General features: G+C 37.4%; 1 protein-coding gene across 6 annotated transcripts in view; it reads right to left on the bottom strand.

Annotated features, from left to right (window-relative positions):
• ddr1 (discoidin domain receptor tyrosine kinase 1) overlaps positions 1-13,345 on the bottom strand; it is a 72,627-nt gene that overhangs the window by 29,847 nt on the left and 29,435 nt on the right. For all 6 annotated transcript variants that reach the window (XM_038284284.1, XM_038284282.1, XM_038284281.1 and 3 more), the window contains 2 exons: positions 10,102-10,204; positions 2,295-2,370 (listed from right to left, as the gene is read on the bottom strand). In XM_038284284.1, the coding sequence (XP_038140212.1) occupies positions 2,295-2,370; positions 10,102-10,204 (179 nt within the window). The remainder of the gene's footprint in view (positions 1-2,294; positions 2,371-10,101; positions 10,205-13,345) is intronic.

Here is a 13,345-nt window from a genome sequence, read left to right on the forward strand (position 1 = left end):
AAAAAGTGAAACTTGTATATTATATTCATACATTACATACAAACTCATATATTTCAGATGTTTATTTTGTTTAATTTTGATGATTACAAATTACAACAAATGAAAATCTCAAATTCATCATATCAGAAAATTAGAATATTACTGAAGACCAATAAAAACAAAGGATTTATAGAAATGTTGGCCAACTGAAAAGTATGAACATGAAAAGTATGAGCATGTACAGCACTCAGTATTTAGTTGGGCCTCCTTTGGCCTGTATTACTGCAGCAATGCGGCGTGGCATGGAGTCGATCAGTCTGTGGCACTGCTCAGGTGTTATGATAGCCCAGGTTGCTCTAATAGTGGCTTTTAGCTCTTCTGTATTGTTGGGTCTGGTGTATTGCATCTTCTTCTTCACAATACCCCATAGATTTTCTATGGGGTTAAGGTCAGGAGAGTTTGCTGGCCAATTAAGAACAGGGATACCATGGTCCTTCAACCAGGTACTGGTAGCTTTGGCACTGTGTGCAGGTGCCAAGTCCTGTTGGAAAATGAAATCTGCATCTCCAAAAAGTTGGTCAGCTGCAGGAAGCATGAAGTGCTCTAAAACTTCCTGGTATGTGGCTGTGTTGACCCTGGACCTCAGAAAACACAATGGACCAACACCAGCAGATGACATGGCACCCCAAACCATCACTGACTGTGGAAACTTTACACTGGACTTCAAGCAACGTGGATGAAGTGCCTCTCTTCTTTTCCTCCAGACTCTGGGACCTTGATTTCCAAAGGAAATGCAAAATTTACTTTCATCAGAGAACATGACTTTGGACCACTCACCAGCAGTCCAGTCCTGTTTCTCTTTAGCCCAGGCAAGACGCTTCTGACGCTGTCTGTGGTTCAAGAGTGGCTTGACACAAGGAATGCGACAGCAGAAACCCATGTCTTTCATACGTCTGTGTGTGGTGGTTCTTGAAGCACTCACTCCAGCTGCAGTCCACTCTTTGTGAATCTCCCCCACATTTTTGAATGGGTTTTGTTTCACAATCCTCTCCAGGGTGCGGTTATCTCTCTTGCTTGTACACTTTTTTCGACCACATCTTTTCCTTCCCTTCGCCTCTCTGTTAATGTGCTTGGACACTGAGCTCTGTGAACAGCCAGCCTCTTTAGCGATGACCTTTTGTGTCTTGCCCTCCTTGTGCAAGGTGTCGATGGTCGTCTTTTGGACAACTGTCAAGTCAGCAGTCTTCCCCATGATTGTGTAGCCTATAGAACTAGACTGAAAGACCATTTAAAGGCTTTTGCAGGTGGTTTGAGTTAATTAGCTGATTAGAGTGTGGCACCAGGGGCCATCAATTTTGAACCTTTTCACAATATTCTAATTTTCTGATATGATGAATTTGAGATTTTCATTTGTTGTCATTTGTAATCATCAAAATTAAACAAAATAAACATCTGAAATATATGAGTTTGTATGTAATGTATGAATATAATATACAAGTTTCACTTTTTAAATGGAATTACTGAAATCAATCAACTTTTTCATGATATTCTAATTTTATGACCAGCACCTGTATACCAGATATAAGCAAACAATCAACTACAGCTAAATTATCCCTCTCTTCAAGTAATCTTGCAGCTACTCACAATGATTGCTAAGGGAGCACCAAACAATTAGTTGGCATTATTATTTGGATTAGGGTTTTACTTATTTTACCTTGTAGCTACACTGGCCTTTGGAGATTTGTAAAGCAAAACCGACAAAATGACTAAAACACATGGCGGTGGTCCTCCCACTACAACAAGAAACTTTCTGTAGCATAACTTCACTTCAGGGGTGTATTTGTCAAACATTTAAAATAGCAGGAAAGCCAGCTCATAAAATGAAGGTGAAGCTGTTTCCGTCCATTTCGGCAAAGGCATGAAGAAATGGCACACGTCACAGAGTAAGTAATGTTTGCATCCTGTAGTAAAAGCCTGAATGTTTTTAAATGAGACGAGAGATGGAAAAATATAACACCTTGAAAAATCGGCGCAATCAAGCAGTAATGAACAAAATGAAGTGAGGAGGTTCGAAAATGAAGTCAGGAAGCTTTTTAAAGCTAATTAAAATCAAATTAGAGACACATCTGCCAGAAGAGCATGATAACAGTAACCAGCCATGCTTAAGGCTTAAGAAACCAGCACTGCGAAGGATGGCTGTTAGAAACTCTAATCATTAAATAACAGATAACACTTATTGTTATTCTTCCCACAGATAAGCCAGAAACACTGAACACTTTCTGTGGAACCAGATCAGAATAAACAGAAAAACTGACCTGGAGGTATTCCGACTCATTGGGGAAGACCGGGGCTGCTGGACACCACGCTCCATCTCCTTCTCCAGTGCTCAGTCTGAAAAATATAAATATAAAATGAATAAAAAAGAAAATTCTCTTTAAACCCTGACCCATTAAATAACAAACTACATCTAAATCCCATGGTTTTGAAACATGGAGAGGTACACGGAAAAAGTAGAACCTCCGAAGGAGAAGATCTGGTACTGACTGTCAGGACCAGATCTTTATAGAAAGCGCATACTCTGACCACACACATGCATCAAACATTTTCTCTGACTGTGAACCCTCTCTCAATCCACCCCGAGAAAAGGAGCTTTTTTACCAGCACCACATATTGGCCACAAGTAGACCACAACCTTGGCCATGAAGCTGTGAGGTTTGAGTAACTTGGGCTGGGAGCCTTTTGGAACAAACTACCAGGCCACAACCACGCTCTGACCGCTTTGAAAACAAAAGCTGCTGCTCTGACCACTAAAACAAATCACAAGATCAACTCGGTTAAACTGACGTTGACGTTTGGATTCAAAAATCAGCCCCCCCCCCCTTCTGCCTGTTTGTGGGGTGAGCTCATATAGCTGGGAGCCACAGGATTAAATCAACACATTAGCGTTCCACCAAGAGCCCTGTGACAGAGGAGCGAGAAAGACAGCCAGGCTGTTTGGACCAGAATGTACCAGCCTTCCGGATTGACATTGCAGAGCCCTGTTTATTAAATATCATCAACAAATACAGCATTTTTCCATTTTTTACCCCCCACTTCATCATATCCAATATGCTATTTTTTTTCTTCTGGGAAATAGAAATACGGTCCATTAAACCTTGCTTTCAAGCTGATTCATCCCAGTTTATAGCACAGCACTGCAGCAATGCACCTTTCACTCGTTTTCTGTTTTACTTTATGTTCGCTGTTCAGCCTGTTTTCTCTCTCAGGGTCTCCCTAATGTGCCTTAAAAACAGCTTGAGCTAATAATCACTTCCACATGGTTAGACAGCGGGCCAACAGACCCAGCCCAACAGACCCGGCAGAGAAGAACAAACACATGATCCAACAAAAGCTCCAACACGTGGCTGTTGCGTGTTGCAGGTTTAACTGGGCTCTCGCCGATCCGTGTAGACGAGGTGGTAACACAATTAGCAAATGGGTTACATGAAGGCACACACAATCATCTCCTGCAGTAATTTAATAGACTTCAGAAACATTACTTTACTCTAGTGCCAGCAGACTGAAAGGAAACTCTACAGACAAACAAATTAGTTTAAAGAACAGCTTGATTTCCAGTTTTGGAACAAACAGCTACAACACATGCATAATTATAAAATAAATCCTATTCCTCATTCAATTATTTATGAAGGACTACAATCAGTCAGCCTACATGTCCAATGAACATCAAACCTGTTTGTTTATGTAGATTATGCAGGTAAAAACTGTATCTAATTAGATTTCTTAAAAGGTGCCTAATGCTAATGTGTTCAGTTAACATTTTAGTGACACAGCTAATCTGTGAAACATTATCCATTTATAATTTGTTGAAAAATACAGCATCTAGCAGAACTTGAACATTTTTGGATTTAAACCCAAAGTGTCAGTGTATTTTATTGAGATATCACGATCGTCTAACTCAAAGTAGTGCATTACTGTAAAGTTAAATGGGGTATGATACCTGCACCTTTTAAAATATTTTGCAAATAATATCCTGAGAGCATAGCGTAATATTTAATTCAGCCTCCTGAACCAACAATTTGTATGACTACCTTTCTCTGCAAATAAAGCTGCAATTTTTTTTTTTATTGTTTGATGGTCATTTTTTGCTAGGGATCATCAAAAGTCTTTTACAGCCTCCAACATGTTTTCTTCCATTATTGCTATTTTTCAGCTCAATCCATCTTCCTATGAACTCTACCCACCTTCCCTGTTATTGCTGATAAAAAGCATCAACACAACATGATGCCGCAACTACTTAGTGTTGCTCTATCACTTAAAGTCTCAATAAAATACACTGATGTTTTTGATTGTGATGTGATTAAATATGATGTCAAAGGGGTATGAACATTTTTTGCCACAGTCTGTACTTCAGAACTTAGCAAAGAGCAGAGATGCACAAACTCCTGCACTTGCATTCCAACATCTGGTTTTCTTTAAAGTCTGACCTGACAAAAAAAGGTTTCATCTGAGGTTTCTGCTGCAAAGTAATACACAAATATATATATATATATATATATATATATATATATATATATATATATATATATATATATATATATATATATATATATATATATATATATATATATATAAAAAAAAACTTAAGTGTTTTTTTTATGAAGGTAACGGTTTTCAATGCAACAAAAAAAATACTTATTCCCAATTTAAGGAATCCCATAATCAGTTCTTTAGGTTAAAAAACAGGGACATCTAATTTGCAGTAGCTAACTTTACAAAAAGTTTAAATCCACATTAGCTGGACCCAAAGGCTAAAGCCAATCACAGGTCAAAGAGGCCAAAGCAGACTACAGCAGAGTTCTACATCTTATGAACTTATTAATAAATGAAGTCATACAAGCTCTTATGAAAGTTGCTGTATCACTGCATTGGAATAGAGATCAGCCACAGAAAAGTTGGTTACTATTTCGTAAAAGAATAGTCCGCAAGCAATAATGTTCCTGTTCGTGCACATACTAAGCATTTCCAGTCAGAGTCATTGACTGTTATAACAGTATGCTAAAGACATCATACAGACCCATCCAATACATCTTTTGTAAATGTAATTCCAGTATCTAACTTAACCAAGTGAAACAATATACAGCGGAATCCGCTTATAGTGGTCACGGATATAGTAATCAACCGCTTATAGTGTTCAAATTGGCTCTGGACCAACATGATTACTATAAGCAGATTCCACTGCATAAGTAAAATACACAAAATTTAAATTTTAAGCCTTTGTTTCTATTAAATGCATTGACTTCTACCTGCAGCTAATAAAAATAAATTTATGATCGAATAATACATTTGACTATTAAAAACATTCTTAACACAGAAACATGGGCTCAGCTTTTCTATCAGGCAGTTGCGTTACAGACAGTGTTTTCCTGGACTAGGAGAAATTACTGTTGGTGTAATGGCTCCTAGATTTAAAAATTCTTAAAATAGTCTAAGGATTTTGGAAAGCAGGCATCTTTAACATTAGCTTTGGCCTCCAGGACTAAAGTGATCAAACGTCACGGATTTCCAGAGATAGTCCCCATCTTAGATAACCTGTCCCGGGTCCCCTGCCTGCAATGTCCCTGATATTAGCCTCTGATGAATGAGAACTGTTATTACTGTTATTAAGGTTGCTGGGTAAAAGCCCAGAGTGAGCATGTAGCTCATAACAACAGCCAATACTGTTAATGCTTAGAGGGCTGATTGCACCACCTAGCAAAAAAAAATTCACACACAAGAAAAGTGCAAATCGAGCTTATTTGTTACATTACTGATGTGAAAACCCACATTTATGACCCGTTCATACATGCTAGTCTGCAGGCCTTTGGGTATTTTTTTCGCTGACACAGGGCTTGCCCAATCATCATCACATGGGAGTGCAGCTGTTATGAAAAAGTGACAAAGCAGAAATGAATTCGAGAGAACCTGTGTGAAAAAGCTCTCTCCACTCAAATTTTGTTAAAATAATAGTAACATAAGGTGCGTTAAGCTAGGTTGGGTGTCATCAATGAATCAGTTTGACTACCTTAACCCCCCCATGTCTTTAATTTCACTGTAAAAGTATAAAAATAGCCAATTAACTTTGTTAACAGAATCTGACCGATTCTGCTCCACTATAAAATGTGTTTTATCACGCTTCCTTCTTGTTAAACCTTTTATTTATAAGAGCCCAAGTTCTCAACTGGATCTCAGTCAAGTGAGGAGTAGGATTGGGTCAATTTCTGGCCATCTTTCAGGGCTCTGCTTGCTGAGCATGTGATGGAACGTGGAAGCATGTGATGGAGCATCAACCCCCATAAAGATTGAGACCTCTGCTCACACCAATGACCACCTCCTGTTTAAACTGTTTACAGAAAGTATTTCGTGTGTGGAAGGAATTTTTTTTTTCCAACCTGAAAAGCTTTAACTGGCTCGTCCTCAATGTCTGTACTCCACTACCCTGCCAATGCGTTCTCCAAGCACTGCCTTGTGTTTACTGGTTATCAACACTGGCTCATCTATCTGCTGCAAATAATCCATTTCATGTTCATGCAAAACAATTTGGTAAACCTAAAATGTGCTGTATATTTTCTAAACCTTGAGATTTCTAATACGCTATTCAACTGTTTCATTCTGGCAGCTTTATTACAGTAACTGAATCCACAGTGAAATTATCGTTGGAGTCTGACGGTTCTTTAAAATATCTCGAGGTCTTATTCACCAGTGTCAGTAGGATGATGAAGGTTAGACAGACTGGGGCTTTGTCTGCACTTTATTGAGAGGAAGAAAATTAGTATTTCTGAGTATTTCAGAAAAATGCTGATTATAGAAAATGGTAAAAAAAAAAAAAAAAAAGAACTAAATATCCACTAAGGAACAAATTTAACAAATGTCTTGTCATGCATGGCCCCAATAACCATGAGGGTACTGATAAATTTTTACTGTCAGCTAAAGACTGAAACTGAGGCTACATTTGCCACAGGGTCACTAGAATCCGACAATAACCATGCCTTGCACCAAAGGTTCAGGCTGCTGGTGGTATGTTGCTGTGCTAAAATTTAATTGGCATCCTTAAAGCCCCTTAGTTCCAACTGTGCATCATCTAAACACCACAGTAATCAAAGTTCATCTCAAACTGTTTATGACCACAGTGTAGCCATCTTTTAATTCCTACTTCGAGTGGCATATTACATTACGTGTTAGAGCTCATTGGTTTGATGCAATATCAGGTGCACAGCAGGTTGTAACTGGTTGAACAGCAGATCAACCTGGTACCAGATGTACCTAAAATAGCAGCAGGTAACTTTATTCATCTTCAATGTAAATGTATATAAATGATGCTGAGCGTGTACATAGTTTCAAGGATACTTAAGGGAAGAGTGCTTACTTTTAACATGATAGGCTGAGCTGTTAGTGAACCATGGAAGTAAAGTGACTTGAGATAAGATGGGTTTTTATGATTAGTAGCTCAAACCATCTCTTATTTCAGCACTCCTATAACTGATCCTTGCAGCTGAAAGGCAGTCCAGACCGATAATGAGTGCTGCAGTTTTCTTCACTCATCTTTTCACCTGCTGGCATCTGATAGAAAGCTAAAGTTACATCAGCACAGTGGAGCTGTCACAACCCTTCCGTCAAAGTGGTGCAGACATTTGGAAGATATATGGCCTCAGAAAATATTAATATCATATGATTTTACATATCAATAGATTTGTGTGCATTGGTGTACAGAAATGTTTGGAGATTTATCCATGTTATGCCTGTGTATACATAAGTGCATGTATGTTTTTGGGTATATACATTCATCCAAGTAGTAAATACTAAGGACAAAAACTAAGATTTTCTATAAATTTACCAGAGGCGTGTATCTAATCTGGTCTATGATGGCCAGATCATCTTTTACATCATCTACAGTTTTAATTTAAACTGGTAAAACTATCACCAATAAATCTTATTTTGCAGAGTTATAATTAACATCATTTCTAGTCTTAGATTTGAGACTTCAGTAACAGTTTTATTTTCTGACCTAATCTAATTAAAAAGGTGCAGTAGCCTGAGAAGCAAAGCCCAACCTAATAAGCAGGTAGGTGTTTATCACGTCAAGTATAAACCCTCTCATTACATAACACTGTATTAAAAGTACTGATTATGAATATGTTTTTATAATTATATTATTTTTAACACAAATATGCAACTCTATATTTCACACATCTGACAGTATTATTGTTTTTAACAACCAGAGAAAACAAAATCTCTCTAATTTACCTAGGAATTGTGTATACAGCATATTATAGGGACAGAAAGTTAAAGACAGTATTTATATTCTTTAAGTAAAGCATGTGGTTAATGTTTAATGATGGCTCTTATGATTTTTAATGAAGCTTTTTAATTAATTTCAAAAACACTCTTACATTCACCTGAATGTGCTTTCCAGCACCAATCAGATGTGGGCAGCAATCCAAATTCAGAGGACTGGTACCGAAGCATTTAATCCATCCTATCAAGTCTCAGCCAGTGAAGCTATTCAGAGCAGTGATTATATGCTCTGCATAAAGAGCTGTTTGAAAAGCAGGCTTTTAAAAGGGGGAAAGTAAACCAAATTGAAAGGAGCTGTGTCTCTGTATGTCAGGAATATATACATCTTTGATCAAATGTGCATAATTTCCATCTAAATTACAAGTTTTAGAGCATCATGCCCTTGGAAGTCCCTTTCTTTTAAAACCTTTTTAAAAATATCTAGTGTAGTGTTATTATGAGTTTTGGATCATTGGCTACTTATGTACTTTGATGTTACACAGAACTACAATTGTAATTCCTGCAGCCTGCATATTATGCAATGACAAATCAGAATGTGGAATGAAATTAAATCAACTTCGGAAATGTTCTATAATGAAAACAAAAAAGAAAGAACAGCAGCTGGACAAACATTACCTTAAAGAACACACACACTCTTAGTTCTGCAATGGTTTAGTTTACCAGACCAAAATTCCATCATCAATCGATCAAAATAGCAATTCATCCATAACTTGAGCAGGTCAAAACTATGAGTGAACTCTCATGGTCACAGAATCCACATGCTGAGGCAAAATAATAAACTTAAACTTAATAATAAACTTTTGACTCTGTTAACTATTAAGATTACTCAACTGCAGTTAGTTGCACAAACTTTTACTTAATGTCAATGCAAAAACATGCATTTTTTAGAAGTTAATATGTTAACACATGTTAAAAAGCATGTATAATTTAGCTTCAACTTCACAGCAATGCCTTACTGTTTGAATTTCTATAATATGATATAACATTATAGATAATGAAGTCAGTAAACAGTCAGTCAATGAAAAACACATGCAAAAGTAAAAAGGTGTTCAAGCACTTCTGTATGGAAGTTTACGATTTAACCATTTAAAAATAACTTTTACTTATGGCAATGTCCTCAATTTAGAAGTAAAAGAAGCTGAAAAGGCAATATGTCTAACAAAAAATTAGAATGAACATTGGGCTCAAGATACCACCACTTCCCTGCTTTAGTTTTAACTTTGCACTTTTGAATAATTACAAACAGGCAGGCTCTGAGCCACCTGTGTGTCATTATTACCAGCCAGTCTTGCATTAGTTTGGTGTGACATGCTTTAGATAGCAGCTAAACCTACTCTAAAAGCAACAATAACAACATTTCTGTGTGCATACATGTCTTAGTGAAAGTGGCAATCACCTGTGACCAACATATTTCTCATTTGACTGCCTGTACATGCCCCATCTGCACCGTGATGGTTCAGGAAACATACATGTACCATTACATCCCTGGCGTTTAATGGCTGTTTACAGCCTGGGTGGTCCCATAATTCACCTCAGCCTTTAATCAGCAACCCCACCCTTGTCAGCTAATCCTAATGACAAAACTAGCATTGCATGGTCAAGCAGATGGAAAAAATAAGAATTTCAACAATGTATTTGTGTCTTTGCAGCCGTTGATGTTGATGTTTTGGCTTTATCTTAACAAAAAAGGTTTTAGAAAAAAACTTTAAGCAAATAGAAAATTATCCATCCAAAAATTTTAATTTTATCTGCAATGTTCAAACTCTACACATACTGAAACATTTTTCCCACCTTCCATGTTTGGCCTCTGTGGAGTCTGACCAGGCGCTGGAGGCGGTGATGTCAGAGTCTGGTATGGTGCCATCCTCCATCCCCAGGGCATAACGACATTGAGCTGGAAGGGAAAGGATTGAGGAAGGCAGAGAAGACAGACACAAGATAAAGATATGAGCAAAACTCTCATCTGTCCAGAAGAAACTTAATATTTTCACTGGAGTTGTTAGAGGCCATCATTGGTCACAGAGCATAAAGTTGTTATGTCATATCTTGGAAAACATCCGGGCTCGATGCTTCAGAGCCAAAACAGAAAATAAGTCTAGGGAGAAATGTAGGAGGCTGCTACTTTAGCTCTCGTTTGTTACAGAATAACTCACAACAGTCACAGTATTTGGCCAAATACATTACAAACATGGTCGACATTTAATTCCCATAACTGTTGCAGTGTTGAGGGGTTCCAACATAAAATTAAGTCACAACCCATAAAAAACATTTTCACTTTATTAAAACCTTTCAGCAGAGAAACTCAGCAGATCGTAGCTGTGACTGTGACCTAAGCTGGTCTCAGGTTTAGGACTGAAACAATTAATCGGATTAATCGTGATTAATCGATTATTGAAATAATCATCAACTAATTAAGCTATCGATTTATCGCTAACTGGAGTATAGAGTCTCATGCAACAAACAAGTTTCACCTAGTTTAATTTTATAAAAAGTATTTTTAAAGGAGCCTTTTGATATCCAATTAATAATTGATTAATCAAAAAAATAATCGACAGATTTATCGATTTGCAAAATAATCGTTAGTCGCAGCCCTACTCAGGTTCAAGCTTTTCTACTCCTATAAGATTTTCTCTCCAGACTCAAATTAGCATCTTATCCCAGATTCTGCGAGTTATTTTTAACCAATGGAGATTGGAGTCACAGTCACTGGTTGCTGTGAGTTGGTGTTGATGAACTTTAAAACTCAAAGACTTTAAAATTAGCTGAAATTATTAAATCATAACGTACAAGGTTAAAAAAGTTAGTTAACATATATTCTAATACCAGCATTAAACCTACTGATGCCAAATGAAAAAGGTGGGAAACGGCTATCAGGTAACATGAGAAACTGAAGACGTTTGAAATAAACTAATGGTGATGTGTATCAGCCACGCTTCAGCTAAATCAGATCAGGATAGAGATTCACAAACTTAATCAAAACCAAATCTTTTTTTACCATACTGTACTTTACCATGTCAAATACACACTTTGGTGAGGATCGTGCACAGTATTAGAAGAGGTAAGATCTAAATAATTTTGTCTTCCTTATTATAATTACATTAATTCCGTTTAAAACTAAGGCAAACGGCTCTCTAGAAACAGCTAGAGGGCATTAGCTCTGCTCCTTATTTTAATCATAACCAAGTAAGTACAGTTAACAAAAAACCCTTTTCATAGACAAAGTCGATTAGCTCTGTACATAAATAATATTCAAGTCATGCAAAACATGAAAAGAGGACAAAACATAAGAAGCACATTGAAATCATGACAGGATCAAACAAGAAACAGACAAAACAGTTTTTTCAGTTCGAAGGCTACAAGCTGGTTAATGGATAAAAACACATAAGTGAGGGCAAAAAATATTTTAAACTCCCTTAAAATAACACATTTTATAGTATAAGAAAAATTAGTGTCTGCTAAAATAAATTTTGCCATGTTATGCTTTACTAAAATAGAGGCCAACTGTAATATTCAGTGCATCTTTAGTTTCCATAACTTCTATTTATGAATGAGGAACCTAGGAAATTTTATGCCCCCTTTGGAGACAGGAAACACATCTCAGGTTACCTTTTCCTGTCTCCGAATATTTGTTATGTTTTAGTTTTTTCCAGCTATCTCTGTCCAACACACAGCAACAACCAAAGGGATCCAGCTATCCTGCACGGCTCCAGTTACCGGCACACCGAGATTTGTAGGAAGAAAAGCAAACTGAGGGCATAGAGGAAAAAAAAAACAAAAAAACAGACTGGTTTCAAATGTCTGGCCTGACTCAGATCCAGTGGCAGCTTTATCAAACGATCCAGATAGCATGGTCCCAGACAAAGATTAGCAGACAGCTATCTGCTCTAAAGTCATCAAAGGGAGGAGGCGGGGGGTGTTTGGTCAGTCATAGAGTGGGTGGGGGGGTGAAGGGAATGACATAGAGGGTTGGCTGAGGAGGGTGTGGGGAAGGCATCTAACTCACTTTCTGTCACTGAGTCACAAAACAGGAATGTTGGGCTCCATGACAAACCCCCAAAAGCACAGTGGGTGACAGAGGGCGCGCACAGTTCATCCCCACCCTGAGGACAGGTGCCCATTTGATTACATCACCATCATCATTACACCACAATGTCTACAGCCAGCAATCTGCAGTCTTTTCACTTCGCTGTCTACTTCTGTGACTTCCAAGCTTACCTTCAGTCCCTATGAATTTAACCCTTGCAGGAAATATTCTGGCATATTACCAATTTCAGTTTAGCACTTTCTGTCAGATAAAATATTTAATTCTACGTCTACTTTTAATCTTTTATAATAATACAAACAGGGCTGAGCTAGTGATTCAAATCTATTTACATCTCTATAAAGAGCAAACTGTGGGCAAAGAAGAAAAACAAACTGGTTTCAAATGTCTGGCCAGACTCTGTTCTAGTGGCAGCTTAATCACACTTCGCATAATGTTAACTAAAAGTGAAATAACTGGAGAGTTGGGGTTATTATTGGGATTTTATTTACTAATTATTTAATATCTAGTAAGTTCTAAATTGTACGTTGGTGCCACTGAGTTAAATAAGCAGGATTTTAAGGTTTTCTTTTTACCAACAAGAATCATTATGACACCATTCCTGCAGTTTAGGGTTACCATAGCCGAAGGAGAGGAATTCCCCTCAACCATTCCTTCTCACTAAAAAATGATGAGCAAAAAAACAAAGGACTACCAGCGGAGAATCCTTCATCGCTCAGCTTTACAGCCTTACCATGTCTGCCGGTGATATAAATAGCTTAAGTTTGAACCTAAGACAATAGTTACTTAACAAGCCAATGTCGACTTCTTAAAGAGAAAACACCCCTCAAAAAATACACTTGGTTAAATAAAAATCCAGAAAGTCAACAAGTTTTTTTTAAACAACTTGCTAAAAGCCATCAACCAACAATCACTATAATCTCATTGCCCTTTAGTGTGTTGCAGGTCTTTTTGAGAGGACACTAATATCAAAGTTTTCATATAATAAGGTTC

This window comes from Cyprinodon tularosa, unplaced genomic scaffold (genome assembly GCF_016077235.1).
Source record: "Cyprinodon tularosa strain WSP-4 unplaced genomic scaffold, ASM1607723v1 ctg2, whole genome shotgun sequence".
NCBI classification, from domain to species: Eukaryota; Metazoa; Chordata; class Actinopteri; order Cyprinodontiformes; family Cyprinodontidae; genus Cyprinodon; species Cyprinodon tularosa.